The following is a 16,965-nucleotide window of genomic DNA, read 5'->3' on the forward strand; positions in this document are numbered from 1 at the left end:
GCAAGCAGTGCACCAATCGCAGAAAAGAGAGCTAAAAGTATATTTTCACTCTTGGGGTATGACGAAAAGTTGTGGTGACATATAAATAAAATGGTCAAGCCAGTTTAAATCTACCCTGAGACAAGCAGATTGTGCTCTTCATAACAAATGATAACTCAGTAACACTGATTAATAGATTAGATGACTCTGTATATAAAGTGACGAGACAACTGTGTATACTATCGGTCATTGTCCTTGGTAAGTTAAGAATATTTCAGATATAGTCATATTATTTCAAAATTATGTTACATAATTTTACAGTGATCAACAATATAGCTTGAGTTCTGTAAGCGAGTGTAAATGAGAAAAAAAGTCAAATTCTCTTGAAAAAATGAGTAGACTTTCTACAGGAAGAAATAGAAATATAAGCGTGACATTACTAAGAAAACCCTAGTTATTATCTTTTGAACATTATATGACTGCGCTCTGGAAGATATGATCTACCTGTAGCAATGCTTTGAGAGAATATGCTATTAATACCAGTGTTTGTCACTTAATTTGTATGTTTTCTTTAGGTCACAAATGGATAACCTGACATTCAGATACAGTGTACTCTTAGTGGAGGGACTTCAAGTTACACCACAGTCCAGCAAGCTCACGTTCATTTTTCTGTTGATAGCTTATGTCTTTGTAATGGTGTCTAACATTTGGATTTTGATTCAGATCTCAGCAGAAAAAAGTTTACACCAGCCTATGCACCTTCTTTTCTGTCACTTGCCAGTGAGTGATATTATGGGAGCAACTGTCCTCATACCACGTTTACTGAAGGACTTATTAACAGACCCCTCTGAGCGCTACATTACATATGTGGAGTGTGTTTTCCAAGCTTTTTTTACACATTTATATGGAACAACCTCCAATACTATTTTAATGATCATGGCCTTTGACAGATATGTGGCCATATGCAATCCACTGCGATACTCAACTATAATGAGCAATAAAATGATGGTTAAACTGTCAGCAGGAGCCTGGGGTGCTGCAGTAGTTCCGGTGGGAATTCTGATCGGCCTCAGTGTGCGTCTGTCTCACTGCAGATCATTCATTCCAAACCACTCTTGTGACAACCCTTCACTATTTAAACTGTCCTGTGAAAATACAGTGATTAATAATGTATATGGATTAAGTTTTACTGTGGCTTTACTCACCTCCTCATTGGGGTGGGTGTTATTGACATATCTCAGAATAGCGATGGTATGTATAAAAAGCAAAAACAAAGCAACCAACAGCAAAGCCATTAAAACCTGCAGCACTCACTTAGCTGTTTATATTATCATGCAGATCTGTGGATTTGTACCAATATTTCTCCATCGTTTCCCAGAATATGCTGAGAGTAGGAAGTTCGGGAATGTAATGTTTCATGTTATACCACCAGGATTGAATCCCATAATATATGGTTTACAAGCCAAGGTAATAAGACAAAGAATGTTAAAACTTTGCGTAAAAAAAAGTTAATTCTAGCTGATTTTAATTTATTAAAATATTAATTTATGCAATAAATTAGCCACTGTTATGATGTAAACATTTTATTTGAGTGCAAATTTGAAATTGTAAATACTTCAATATGTATTTTAATTTCTTCTCAAGAATTTCCTGTGTGTATAGGTATAGCAGACAAAGCAGGTCGCATGTAAATACATGTAGGCCCTATAACATAAACATGTGATAACTATCAGCATAGTAATGAATGCATAATTTGCAGCTGATGTAGCCTACATTAAATAAATATAAATAATTACTGTTAATTTGTTCTTTTCATCATTTCAAGTGTTGAATTACTTTATATGATAATGAGGATGTATTAAGCAATATGGGTGTAAATAATAAAAACAGGCAATATTGTGCATCAGCATTTGCACATGCACAGAAAGCAAGAACATTTGAAGCTTCTGTGAGCTTTGATTGAGTCATCCCTAGATCACAAAATTCTCAACTCCCCAACTGTATAAGAAGGATACTTCACCCTTCAGCCTTTCCGTTGTGATTATACAATATCAGTAGAGGGTATTGCGATCTTGCTATACGTAGTTACAATCAAAATAAGCTACCCAAATCCAACTGAAAGTTGGATGACATACTATACATAGACAATTCTCCATTAGATACTGAGGTTCATTAATCTGGAATGTATCCCCTAATATGGTTAATATGTATATTGGTTAATATGTATATTGCTTTAATATGTATCCTTGTTCTTTTTAATTGAATTCATATCTAGTTCAGTCATAAAACTCTAGGGGCCCAAGCGCGAGTCAAGTGTTTTTTGCTAGTTTCAGCGCTGAATATTTTCCCCATCATTAAACTAGCAAAAGTGGATTCGGACATGCACTAGAAGTGCACTTGCGCCGTGTGCTTTAGACCAAACTCAGCGTGTATTTACTAAGCGTCTAAGCGTGCGCGCACTCTGACGTCTTCAAACAACACGTCGAGCGCTGTCTTGCTCTCTCTCCCTCGCGCATATTAATCAAAATCAACTGACACAATAGTCAAGTCAAGTCAGTGTAACGCTTCTCATCCGACAGCACTCAAATCACAGACGGACACGGAGAACTGCGTTTCATGCGTTGTTTACTGTAACACAAGGAAAAACATATATCCTCTGGCGACAGTGGGCATTTACACATACATGCATCACCATCTTCAGCATCGGATAACTTTCTCTGCCATTGCTTAAAACAACATACTGCGACGCAGCGCAAATTTGTCTTAATAGAACCGTTTTAACAGTCAAGAATCAAAAATAAAAGCATACCTGTAACACAAGGAAAAACATATATCCTCTGGCGACAGTGGGCATTTACACATACATGCATCTACAAAAGCAAACAAAAATGAGAGATTCATTTGCGTTTGATTTGAAAAGATGGCGTCAGCCATGCAACGCACATATTGAGAAAGTTGCATCCAAACTTCACAAAGTTAGTCACATACAATCAACATCAATTTATATATTGTTACATAACATCCACAAACTGATTCGTGAAATTAACAAATATTTAGTTACAAAAACACTCATTTCACCGGAGCACATTTTACCTACCACCATCTTCAGCATCGGATAACTTTCTCTGCTGGGGGTAGGGGTGTGGCCTCACAAGTGAAAGGGCAAATTACCCACTAATTACTCATGTCGCCACAAGGGGTCACCAAACAGTTATTAGATGAACAAAACAGTATTTTTGGTGAAAGACATAACATTTATAGGAACATTTATTTTATTTTATTTTATTTATTGATTTTTTTAACCCTGTTACATCCACCCCTGCTGAATTTCACCAAAATTTTATAAATCTCAGTAACAAAATACACACAAAAGGTTCACCAAGACAAGCAGGTTCCAATGAAAAACAACTGCCAACTATCAAAGCATCCCATAAGGACGAAATGAGAAGAGACTGGCGCCATAGTCCCAACCCACAACTGGCTGCAGGGTGCCCATTTTACACCCCACTACCCTGCCACAGATTATACAACACAAGTGTGTACATTTCCTTACAACTTTTAGAAAGGAAAGTAAAAAAAAAAAAAACTTGTTCACACAGAATTAGAGCATTCACAAACAAAAATCGTGTAAGCTTTTAACACTACTCTCGAAGAGCTTGAACAACTGACTTACAAATTGTTTTAACATAACCTTTAGGGTCATAACTTAGATCTTGTCTTGACATAGTATATATCAGTCTGTTCACCGGCTTAACAATACGTCCAAATCGGGATGTCACTCGAGCAAATCCACTTGGTATGTCATCATTGAGTTGCTCTTGAACCGACTGGCTACCACTTAGATCACACTGCAGGTTTGGTGGTGTAGCAATAACAGAAGACTGCTCTGGAAGAGTAGTAATTCCAACTGACATTCCTTCCATCCCATCAGAATCATTAGTTACTTTGACAGGATGAGACACTTCGCTGGATAGATCAGGATCAGCTCGATCAGAGTTATCATCAGGTAACTGAGAAACCCATTCCAGAGTTCTACCAACACAGTCAGTGACACATGAGCCCGAACAGGTTGCTTCTGTGCGTTCACAGACATCAGATTCGTCTAATGTAGGCAAAGATTCATCCGGAATGGGGACAACACTCACATCAACATTAAGACTTGCATTGACAGGCTCATCTGAACAACTGCCATCAGAAACACCACCAACAGTAGTCTCATCCTGACTGCACAAATTGGTATCATGCAGAGGGGGATTCTCAATTGATGAAGGATCATCAACTTCGGCATTACTTGAAGAGGGCAGAGATCCTGAATCATTATAGCAAATACCAGTCACTGGAAGAAAGTTGGCCAATAACAACAAATTACGGTGAACTACTTTTTCCTGACCAGTGATAGTATTCTGAATTCTGAATGTGTTTGTGCTAGGAAATTTTTCAACCACACTATACACAGTTGATTCCCAACGATCAGCAATTTTTTTCTTCCCCCTTTCAGCACGGTTTGCCAATAGCACACGATCAGAGACGCCAATATCAGACCCCTTTGCCTTTCTATTGTACAACACAGCATGGCGGTGTTGCTCCTTAGAAGCGAGTTTTTGAGCTATGTTCATAGCTTCAGAAAGATCCTTTGACAAGGTGGACACATACTTAGAAAAATCTGATCATGTTGAATCACTCAAAACACTTCGAAACATCATATCCACAGGCAGACGGGGGACCCTCCCAAACATGAGATAAAAAGGGGCAAACCCTGTAGTCTCATGCACTGTGCAATTATACATGAAAGTGAGAGTCTGTAACCGTCTTGGCCAATCATGTTTTTCAACAGGGGGTAATGCACGAATCATATTACCAAGCGTCCTGTTGAAACGTTCAACAGCGCCGTTTCCCATTGGGTGATACGGGGTTGTATGAGATTTCTTTACACCTGAAACTTTGAGAAGTTCACTGATGAGGTTACTTTCAAAATTAGCTCCTTGATCGGAGTGAATTCTCTCCGGAAACCCGTAGACACAGAAGTAATTATCCCATAAAACCCTGGCTACCTCCTTGGCTGATTGATTTTTACATGGGAAGGCCTGTGCCAGTCTAGTGAAATGATCAGTCACAACAAGGACATCAACAGATTTGTTTTGTGAATTTTCTGCTGACCAGAAGTCAATGCAAACAATCTGCAGAGGCCTGCCGGACTGTATATTCACCAGAGGAGCTCTGCCATCAGGTTCAACAGTCTTACTGACGACACATCGTTGGCAATGACGCACATATTCACGGACATCCCTGTCTAAATGCAACCAGAAAAAACGTTGTCTCACCAGGCTGAGGGTTCTGAACTGACCCTGATGACCTGCGTGGTCATGAGTGCCTTTCATCACCTCGGCTCTGAGAGAGTCTGGTACCACAAACTGAAATCGCTTCATCCTCATCAAGCTGTCCCTAGACACCCTGTAAAGCACCCCATCGACAATCTTAAGTTTCTCCCAATGCTTCAAATATCTCACAACTGCAGCAGGCTCATTTGCTCTCTCTCTCCTCGAAGGCCTACGGCATCTCTCCACATACTCCAAAACACGAGAGAATTCTGTCACTGTGTTGTTTGTCACAAAGTTCCTTCACCGAATAAGCAGGTGAAAAATCTAAATCAATGTCAACCATCTGGGGCAAACTCTGCAAAGTTGTCAGAGCGCGGACTCGAACACCAGCTTCCCACTCATTGTGAGACTGCAGGACCGCTGAAACAACATCACTTGACACAAATGTAGAATTCTGGACGACAGAATTAATGTGAGTGAAATGATCAGCTCCATTCGCTGCCTGCCTAAAAGCATTCTGCACAGAGCCATCAGACATCTCCTTCATATTGCACCTAAGACGAGCAAACGATTCATTCAGCAACCTGTGACCCACATTCACAAAGGGCACACGGCTCAAAGCATCAGCAACTGAATTCTGAGAGCCTGGGACATATTTGATGTCGAAATCATAGCTGGCTAACTTCGCCACCCATCTCTGCTCACAACAATCCAATTTTGGCTTGGTCATAATATGGGTCAGCGGATTATTATCAGTGCAGACAGTGAATTTGTTACCTCTTAGCCAATGGCTGAACTTGTCACACACTGCCCATTTTAAGGCCAGAAATTCTAATCTATGAGCAGGATAGTTCCTCTGAGACCGAGACAGCGATTTACTAGCGAATGCGATTGGTCTAGCAATAGTGTCGCCCTCTTGCACTTGAGAAATAACAGCCCCAATGCCATCCAATGAAGCATCAGTGGAAAGCACAAAAGGCTTATCAAAGTTAGGATGTGCCAGAACCACACTATTAAGAAGGGACGACTTCAACATCTCAAAGGCCCTGACATGATCTCCAGTCCAGTGCTCACGACTCAGCTTATGGGCCTGTGAAGATCTCTTCAACCTCCAGCCACCCTTAGACTTCCTCGTCTGTCCTGTAAGCAATGCAAAGAGAGGTCTAGCAATGGATGAGTATTTGGGTATGAAATGTTGGTAATAATTTACCATGCCAAGAAATGACCTTATATGTTTCTGACTAGGAGTCACACCATCCTGTTCCATCAGATCAGTGCAAGTCATTCTTGCAATACTCTCAACTTTACAAGGGTCAGTAGAGACACCCATCTCATCAACTATGTGCCCGAGAAATTTCACAGATTTTTTGAGAAAATAGCATTTCTTTGGTGACAGCTTCAAGTTGTGCCCACGCAATCTGCTAAAGACCATTTCCAGTCGCTCCAACGCAATCTTCTCATCAGGGGCGAAAACGAGAAGATCGTCAAGATAACAGAGGAGACTTAAGAAGTTCTGATCACCAAAAATCGCAGTCATCATTCTCATAAAACTACCAGGACTATTACATAAACCCTGTGGAAGGCGGTTATATTCGTATAACCCCATCGGGGTTGTGAAAGCTGAGTATTTCCTGTCATCAACATGCAAGGGCATGTTGTAAAATCCTGATGTGAGATCCATGGTGCTGAACAAACAATTACCACCTAGTGCAGCCAAGCAATCAGCCTGGTGGGGAAGTGGGTACGCATCTTTGGACGTTCTTTTATTCAGCCACCTAAAATCAGTGCAGATACGTAGGTCCCCATTCTTTTTCCAAACCAGCACCAGTGGAGAGGCAAATTCGCTGGTAGACTTTCGAATTATCTCTCTCTCCTCCATCTCATTAAGTACTTTGCGAAGAACCTGATACTGACTCGGGGGCACTCTCCGGTATGGCAAGCGAAAAGGTCTGGCATCAGTGAGGGGAATTCTGTGCATGAATCCCTCAGCCTTACCACAATCAAGATGATGGCGGGAGAAAATATCCTCGTACCGCAAAACGAGGTCCAGAAGTTGTTTCCGACAACCTTCAGAAACCTCACATGAGTCAATGTCCAGCCCACCCAGACCAACATTTAGCAGATGCTCATTTAACGCATTCTCCCCTCTATCCTGGCTTGATGTGGAGTCAGCCACCTGAGAACAGCTCAACAGAGGAACATCTTTACCTGTAGGTACAACATCTTCCATATCTTCAAGTGCCTCACATGCAAACACATCAGCAATCTTTGCATTACGTCTCAACAAAATTTGCTGATGAGACATGTTAATGAGCTTTAGTGGCACCCATCCGTCACCCCACAAAGGTGTGACAAGTCTAGCCACTAACACATGTCTGGGAGCTGATCTGGAAGTAGTAGGTTCAGTTATCACAGTACTACCTGGGGAAATGGCACAAGACTTATCCAGTTTTCCCCACAACAGGTATTCACAGCCAGGTTCCAGACACACTGCTGAAGTACATCTGACTGTACCAATCTTGTCTGGGATTTCCCCACCCTTCCAACGTTCCACCCCTGCTAACATGGAAAGAAACCGTTCAGATTCTAAACCGGCATTCCAACATGGATTCGACAATGCTTTCCAGTATGCAGCACAATGTTTAGACTGATGGATCACATGTTTGATCACGTTTGTTCCGATTATAAGTTCATCCAATTGGCCTGGAACAACCAGGGTAGGCACAATGATCTTGCAGCCATACACTTCCATTTCAACATCATAAGTAGATTTAGGCTTCACTCGACTACCGCCACAGCCTATTAGGACTACATCAAAATTGAATTTATTCTCTTTTTGCAACACACCAGCATCAAGTAGTTTGGCCTCAGCCCTTTCACTCATTGTGCAGGCCATTGACCCGCTATCGAGCATGCCACCAAGAGTTAACTTGTTCCCCACGATAACTGGTGTGTAAAACAAACTATCGCTTCTGCATATTTTGCTGGTGTTCTGCACAATGACATTTCCAGTCGAATCACAAAAGTCTTTGATCAAAGTAAATTCAGCTTCAACGTCAACATCAGCCATATGGGAGTCGTCGCTTAGACCCATACACCCCCCCACCATATACGGGTCCATTAGTTTCCCCCAGTCGGACTGCGCTGGGCAGACACTCTGTGTGGACATGCATTGTGAGAGTGTCCTGAGGAAAAACAAGAGAAACACAGTCTTTCTCGAAGGCAATGAGTTTTGGTGGAATGTGTTCACGCTTGACAAACATCACATATTCTCGCTCTATCACCTTGTCTAAAAGTAGCACTGTGCGAAGGACGAACATTGCTATTTTGCTCCACCTTCTCTAGCACTTGTTCCAGCATACTTATCATGCGGCCGAAGATCTCCCCATCTGGCTTTCGCACACTTTGTGCCATGGAAGTGACCGGATCAGTACAATGAGTACCACATGACTTACTGTCAGCAGAAAGGGAAACATTGGAACAGTTCAAATGTTCAGACGGCCGTGATTGGTCATTGCACTGAACGACAGCAGCAAGGTTACGGAGATGAGGACTATTCTGTCTCAATGGCGTTCTTTTGTCTCTCTGGTAATCATCCAGCCGCCGCTGAATGTCTCTTGCATTCCACTCATCAATCGGCTTGCACTTAAAGAGGCATGATAACTCAGGGTCAGGGCATTGTTTCACAAACATACGTGCCACTTCCATGCTAATATTATCCATAACTCTACCCTGTCTGCGCAACCCTTCCTCAGCCAAATCAGCTGCTTTGTTAAGCCTGATCCAGTAATCGACTGGATTTTCATTTGGCTCTGGACATGTTGAATAAAAATCAGCCAGAGGCAAACAAGAAGAAGCATCACTGAAATACTTGAGCAGTATGGAATAGATTATGTCAGGGTTACGCACCACATCCAGAGAAACATCACTCCGCAACCCAATTTTAACGATGTCCCTTGCCTTGCCCATTAATCTCGACATTATCTCGTCAGCTTGGTCGGATACTGAACACTTCTGTTTGTTTAGTTGAGATTTTGTCAATTCAATCCAATCACAGACAGAATATTTATCAGAGCCGTCACCTTTAAATGACACTGGCTCTCTGTCTGTTTTAACATGAACTGTGACTTGAGGCGTATTTTGACTGACGTTATCAAAGCCTGTATCTCTGCTAACTTGCGAGTTACAATTTGCATTTACAACTCCTGTTTCAGCGAGTCTCGCCATGATCGAATCACCAATTTGGGTTCCGAGTCTACCCATCATATCTGTCAATTGTTGCAATGCATGGTCAGTATTGTCAGCTCTTGGACTGGAAACAAAAGGCCCATCACCCAAAAATTGTCTCGGATTTGTTGTAGTATGTCCACGCCCTGTACCCTTTTCACGATCACACATAAACTGCAGATTGCCACCCCCTCCACAAAATGACTCATTGCGTGTCATGCCACCATCATTCAACCCAGAAAGTAAAACACCTCTCCCTCTAGGGACAAATGGGCTAGTAGCATCATAATCTGAAGAAAATTTCCCAGCCATTAAATCAATGTGGATAGGGGGGAGAAAGAAAAAAAATCTTTTTTTTTTTAGAGAAAAAAATAAAATAAAGAAAATGGATTTTTTTTTTTTTTTTTTTTTGAGAGAGAAAAAAATAAAATAAAGAAAATGGATTTTTTTTTTTTTTTTTTTTTTTTTTTAAATCGCAAGTACAAAAAACGAAAAATAAACTTGCATAAAACGGATGGAATTCGATTACAAAAACATAAAATGGCGAATTGAGTCCAAAGATCACCAAAGGTTCCACTTGTTTTGAAAAGTACCTGTCAGAGTGCAAAAGGAACAACTAACCAGTCCACTATTCGTTCAGTTCTCTCAATTTCGTGATGAAAATATGAAGTAGATGAAGAATCAGCAACCACACGGCAATCTGCGTCGTGCAGATCTTCACGATGCGACGAGTCACGGCACCAGTGTAACGCTTCTCATCCGACAGCACTCAAATCACAGACGGACACGGAGAACTGCGTTTCATGCGTTGTTTACTGTAACACAAGGAAAAACATATATCCTCTGGCGACAGTGGGCATTTACACATACATGCATCACCATCTTCAGCATCGGATAACTTTCTCTGCCATTGCTTAAAACAACATACTGCGACGCAGCGCAAATTTGTCTTAATAGAACCGTTTTAACAGTCAAGAATCAAAAATAAAAGCATACCTGTAACACAAGGAAAAACATATATCCTCTGGCGACAGTGGGCATTTACACATACATGCATCTACAAAAGCAAACAAAAATGAGAGATTCATTTGCGTTTGATTTGAAAAGATGGCGTCAGCCATGCAACGCACATATTGAGAAAGTTGCATCCAAACTTCACAAAGTTAGTCACATACAATCAACATCAATTTATATATTGTTACATAACATCCACAAACTCTATTCTCAATATTATTCGTGAAATTAACAAATATTTAGTTACAAAAACACTCATTTCACCGGAGCACATTTTACCTACCACCATCTTCAGCATCGGATAACTTTCTCTGCTGGGGGTAGGGCATAGACAGTATATAAACTGGACACAGCGACCCCATAGGTTTCAACGGAGAAAAGTGAAGCAAATTAGAAGCACTCATTTCCTGATTGCCGAGCGAACTGCGCAGACTCAAACTGAGCTTGACGACGTGGATGTGACGTGAGCAGCCTGTCTGACAGTTGTAAGTCTTCTAGGAGCTGTGCCAAGAGAAATCTGAATCATTCCCTTCCGAAACTTGCAGAGACGGAGAGTGTGAGTAGGAGCTGTCCATGAGCTAGGAGCAGGAGAAACATTACGATTCTCTATGGGCTTCTCCCTTGACTTTATGCCTCCACGTCCCCCGATTGACTGCGAGCTTCTCCTCCTGTCTCTACGGTAATTTCCAGAGAGTCGCGTGGTTATGACGCAATCGTTAGCCTGTTTTTACAAAAACTGCTTCTACGGGGCCATAACGTAAGATACAAGGTAATGGAGCATTTTATACATTGTCGTGTTTCTTTAGAAATAAATAATGGACAAATGGAGTCTTTAAACGCCTCAGATGTAAAGTTATTCGCTGTCAAAGTGACGCCAAAATGAATGGGAGTCAATGGGATGCTAACAGCAGGTGAAGGCTTGTTAGCCAATGGCGGCCGCCGGGGGTGGTACGGAAATCGAGAGCTCGATTACCCCCCTGGGGTAGGGGTGTGGCCTCACAAGTGAAAGGGCAAATTACCCACTAATTACTCATGTCGCCACAAGGGGTCACCAAACAGTTATTAGATGAACAAAACAGTAATTTTGGTGAAAGACATAACATTTATAGGAACATTTATTTTATTTTATTTTATTTATTGATTTTTTTAACCCTGTTACATCAAGTCAAGTTTATTTGTATAACGCTTTTCACAATACAGATTGTATCAAAGCAGCTTCACAGTATTAAATTTAAATAATACAACAAAGTTTATTTCAAGAGGAATTTATTGATTGATAAAATTAAATTAAATATCCCCAAAATATCCCCAACTGAGCAAGCCAAAGGCAACAGTGGCAAGGAACCGAAAAACTCCATCAAGTGACCTAATGATGTCCTAAAACTCCATCAGGTGACCTAATGGAGAAAAAAAACCTTGGGAGAACCCAGGCTCAGTCGGGGGCCAGTTCTCCTCTGGCATTTATGAGCTAGAGGCCGGATTGTAGTTTGAACTGTGGGATTATATGAATGCCTGGCTGAAGAGATGCGACTTTAATCTAGTTTTAAACTGGGAGAGCGAGTCTGAGCAACGAACAGTATCAGGAAGACTATTCCAGAGTTTTGGAGCCAAATGTGAAAATGCTCTCCCTCCTTTGGTGGTTCTGAATATCCTAGGTATGACCAAAAGCCTTGAATTTAGTGATCTTAAAGAGCGCGATGGATTATAGGGCGATAGAAGATCCGTTAAATAGACTGGAGCTAAGCCGTTTAGGGCTTTATAAGTCGTTTAGGGCTTTATAAGTCAATAGTAAAAGGTTGGAAGCTTTTCACGTGGAGCATTTGAAGATTTTTTCTCCTGAATTACTGCGGGGTGTGAATTGTGCTAAAATAAAAAAAAACGTTGCCTTATCTTCTCTAAAAAGCGTTCCGCCCATTCAGCTGGTTCCACGACCTGACAGTGTCTCCTCCCCAAAGTCAATATTGTCCCACACAAGTATTGTAGGAACCTTCTTTGAGAATCCCTTTGGTATTTTGTCTCTACCCTCTACTAGTTGAAGTTGGGCAAGGTTAGTGTCTAGACTGACAATCGTGTCCCATGATGCAAAATGTCCTAGTCTATTTAGAAGTGACAATTTGTGATGAACCTGTTAAATGGCGAACCGTTAGACCAAAACACAATGATTTAGGGGTCTGCCTTCGGGCCCTTATATGCAAGATAAACAATGTCTTGACAGATAGATATCACTTTTAGGTTCAAATCATATGGAATATCAACATAATGGGCCAGTGTTGGTTCCTCAGTTGCACCAATAATCCAGGAAATCAGATTGTACAGTTCAACTGGCACAACAGATTTTGCTTTGCTCACATTTAAATCATCTGACGTGGGTGGCCACGGGCATGTCATACCGGGAGAGTCACATAGAAGCATCTTTAATATTAATGCCGCACTGTAACCCCTTAGCTGTCACCCCCCTTTTTGAGAATGGACATTAAAATGCACTATTCAAGCTTAAATGGTTGTAATTCAAGAATGCTTTGGAGTATAGACCCAAGTTTGGTCTTGTTTTAAAGGGAAAAAATGCAGATTATTACTGAAGTGAAAGCACTTAAAAAAAAAATATATATACTATAAAATCAAAGCCACATATCTAACCAAGTTGTGTTCCAAATTTGAAGTTGATATCACAAAAATTGAAGTTCCCATGAGATTTTGTTTAGGCGTATTACCAAAAATAGCCACCGGGTGTCATTGAATTCCATTGAATTTAACTGTATGCATTCTACCATAACAAATTAATAAATTTCTGTCCAACTATCACTTCTGTCACAAAATATGCAACCTTGAGACTCAGACCTTTCTGACAATATGTGTAATGTCAAGATTAGAAAATATTTTGATCATAAATTATGAAACATGATGACGCCCAAAAGGGGAGGAGCCTGATAAAATAATTTAGAGTACCGTTTCTATGGTAACACAATGTCCAATTTCAAAACAGTTTTCACAGGATGAATTCTGAGATCGTAAGCTTTTTTTTCACCAGATTTAAAAAGATCCTTCTTAGCTGCGTCATTGTCAACACCTCTTGGTTTACAATTATTCTATGGCGGATGATCCTCTCACAGAAGATCTTGTAGCTGGCATCGAAGGTTGGCTCATTTCTGAAAAGAAAACACATTAAAAACAGAAAATATGTATTACTTTATGTGCCATAACTATTGCACAATGGCTTCAATTTTAAATGTAGTATAAATAGTAGCAAATCGAAAGCTGACAAAGTGATTTGAGATTTGTATTTATTTATTATTATTCAAAAAAAATAATAAAAAATAAATAAATATATATATATATATATATATTTCTAGTTTCTTCTACCTTAACAACTCATTAAACATTTTGTCATTTTGAATTGCTGTTGTAATAGTTGTGCAGTCAAGACTGTGTTTACAGACAAATCGACAATATAGATGGTCAATGCTTTTCTTTTGAAATGTGAAAATATGAGGGAATTATGAATTATTATTTAATAATGAAATATAATAACTCACTGTTCTTCTGAGGTCCCAGTAACTGTTGCACTAGACTTTGTCAAGAACCTGGTGTACTGTCTATAACAGGACTTGTGGTATCGCACCTCCAGAGACACACAGTCTTTGTCTCGAATATGCACAAGAATGCTAGTGTGTTCCTTCATCTCAGCAGCTTTCAGCAACTGGCCTGTAAATTACAAAAATAAAAACCATTAAGCAAAAACTGTGTTAATTGTTGAACAATATTGAGTGTTCTGGCTGTATGCAAAACAATGCAAATCTGACTCTGTAAAATAAACATTAAGTAAATTATGTAATTTTAATTGAAAGTTAGTGTTATGGCAGTTTTTCTCTAAACAATCATCTTTGGCATAAGAGACAGTCTGGAATCAAATAATCATTTGAAAAGTAATTTATTTCTTGCAAGAAGGCCCAGTTGAGACCCACAGAGGTAGGTACAGTCTGTGGCTCAAGTGCGACGAGGAGAGAAGGGCAGGCCAGTCTTTATACTGTTATTGTTATCTCCAAGGTTCTTTAAACACTCCATAGATGGATAAGACACTCCAGTGATCCTATTATACAATGAACTTTAGTTTAGCTTAACTTAGAGCCTGCAAGTCCTAAATTGGACACCCTTTGACCTTAGGGGTCAGGGCCTCTGCCGAAAACCCACGTCTCCTCCTCTTCTCCTGCCTCACAGAAGTTCCACATCAATCATTATATCACATGGTCAGCAGCACTCATAGAAGTCAATCCTGTGTATGTAATGAAAATCAAAGTAAGTAATGAAAATCAAAAATCTCCCATTACATTAGCCATGGTACCCAGCATAAGGGCATAAAACTTCAAAGTTCAAAAGTGTGTTTTGTTTTTACCTACCTGCTGACAACGTTTCTGCCTGTGAAAGATAGTCCTTCTGGCGTTTGCCTCCCACAGTAATGTACTTGTCCGTTTTCTTACAAATTATGCACAAGGCAGGAAGCACAGGACCAACACAAGCTACTGGCAGGCTGGTCCTGGACCTAAGTTTCTTTGTTGGACATTCAACTGTAGCGGTACTAACGTTACTACCCGAAGGCACAGACTGGCCTTGATCTTGATCTTCAGGACGCTGTGCAGCCCGTTTCTTGGCCGTGTGGAAGAAATGTAATGTTCTATTATGTTTGCACTTTATATTTATAGATAATATTCATAGAATCTTAGAAATATGATGGTAATTAGATTAATGTGGTGTCGATACATATTCTTATTAATATATGTATGTGTATGTCCTTGTATATGACCGGACAAAAGTTAATGTGACTGAATGTATGACCGAGACAGAGAGTCTCCATTCAAGGGTGTAATGTGATTAAGTATGATAGACAAATCTAATGGTGCGGACGGTGTTTGGCCACCTGGACTGAGTAGTTCCAGCCCTACCTCGCAAACTTGAGAGAGAGGGATAAACTTTTCAAAAAAAAAAATTTCAAACCAAAGATGAACTATAAATAAGAAATAACACAGAAACCCACCACTATTTACAATATTTACACAATGTGCATGTTTTAATGTTTCAGTTTTTCAGCTGTCATGCCATGCTGCAAAACAGTTTCTGTCCAGCTGCACGCAAAGCGCAACATCACACTCCCTGCACTTCCAAGGTGTGTCCTTTCTCTGGCCTTGGCTTTGGCAATGTGCACACCTGTGGTGGCTTTTGTGGAAGAATCTGCTGCATGAACGGCAATTGGCACAGGAATATGACCTGCAGGTACCGGGACCGGAGCAGTGTGGAGAGGCTTACCACAGAGTTCAACAGTCAGCTCCTCCATGAAAGCTCTGTGTGTCATGGGTGTTGTTTGCTGGGCCAGACAGAGTTCCTTGTGGAGGATGTAGCTGTTGGTGGTGGCAATGTCCAAAAAATGGTAAAACAGGTGTCTGTACCAGCGCATTGTTTTGTGTTGTGCAGAGTAATACTGAATGAGCTGGTCTGAATGATCAACTCCCCCCATGTGTGCATTGTACTCCATAACTGGTGTGGGACAGGGGATTGATGTCTTTGTCCAAGAGCCATCTTGTTGTTTCACCCTGCTCTGCACAGCGTTACCAGAGTATGCTGTGTGAAGTGTGGAGCAGACTGATACTTCCCTCGTGTCCATCCATTTCACATAGATGAGGGGGCCGTCCCGGATCCATCTTATGGAGCCTCTTTCTGATATTTTTGTGAGGGCGTTATTTGTTGTACGAGGGCAGTCCTTGCGGTTCTCCCTGTAGGTCCCACAGGCAGCACATTTTTGCTCATGGAGAGACCTGAAGAGCTTGGGGCTAGAATAAAAATTGTCCATGTAAATGTGGTAGCCCGTGCCAAGGTAACCTGGTTGTACCAGGGACATCACAACATCATAGGAAAGGCCATGTCCAGAGGGGACGTCACTTTTGCCGGTGTAAACGGAAAAGTCCACTGTATAGCCATTCCGTGAGTCTGCCAAGACAAACAACTTGAATCCCCACTTTATCGGTTTTGCCTTCATGTACTGCGTCATCCCAGTTTTGGCCTTTGATGCAACCATTCTTTCATCCACAGCCACATCTCTGTGAGGATGATAAAATGACTTGCAGGCATTTTTGATGGTGTTCATCAGGGGTTTCAGTCTGAAAAGTTTGTCATGGTCGGCTGTGCCCTTTTTTTTGTCGTTCTGGACATCCTCTTCAGGGTCGCTAAGGTGAAGGTTCCAAGAAAGTGCTCTGTATCTGTCCCGTGGCATGATCTGTACTGGAATTGGCAAAGAAAAGAAGTGATTCTGTCTCCAGTAATCTGCAATGCTGTCGAGTTTCACCATGGCCATGTACAGAAGCAGTCCAATGTACTTGTAAAACTCCCCTATGTTCACATCTAACCATTTATATTTCTTTCCCTGTGCCATTTGTTTAGC

At 40.8% G+C, this 16,965-nt stretch overlaps 1 protein-coding gene and 1 long non-coding RNA gene across 2 annotated transcripts; one reads left to right on the top strand and one right to left on the bottom strand.

Annotated features, from left to right (window-relative positions):
* Positions 1-561: 561 nt before the first annotated feature.
* Positions 562-1,491, top strand: LOC309477534 (olfactory receptor 13H1-like; the record flags this gene model as incomplete). Its single annotated transcript, XM_082140812.1, has 1 exon — positions 562-1,491. The coding sequence occupies one exon, from the start codon at positions 562-564 to the stop codon at positions 1,489-1,491; it is 930 nt and encodes a 309-aa protein (XP_081996938.1).
* A 12,069-nt stretch (positions 1,492-13,560) lies between these two features.
* LOC309477450 lies at positions 13,561-14,981 on the bottom strand. The gene is made up of 3 exons (XR_014198641.1): positions 14,933-14,981; positions 14,072-14,240; positions 13,561-13,684 (listed from the first exon to the last, which is right to left on the bottom strand). It is a non-coding gene; the product is annotated as an uncharacterized lncRNA (long non-coding RNA).
* Positions 14,982-16,965: the final 1,984 nt, after the last annotated feature.

This window comes from Leuciscus leuciscus (genome assembly GCF_965113295.1).
Source record: "Leuciscus leuciscus genome assembly, chromosome: 16".
In the NCBI taxonomy this organism is placed as follows: domain Eukaryota; kingdom Metazoa; phylum Chordata; class Actinopteri; order Cypriniformes; family Leuciscidae; genus Leuciscus; species Leuciscus leuciscus.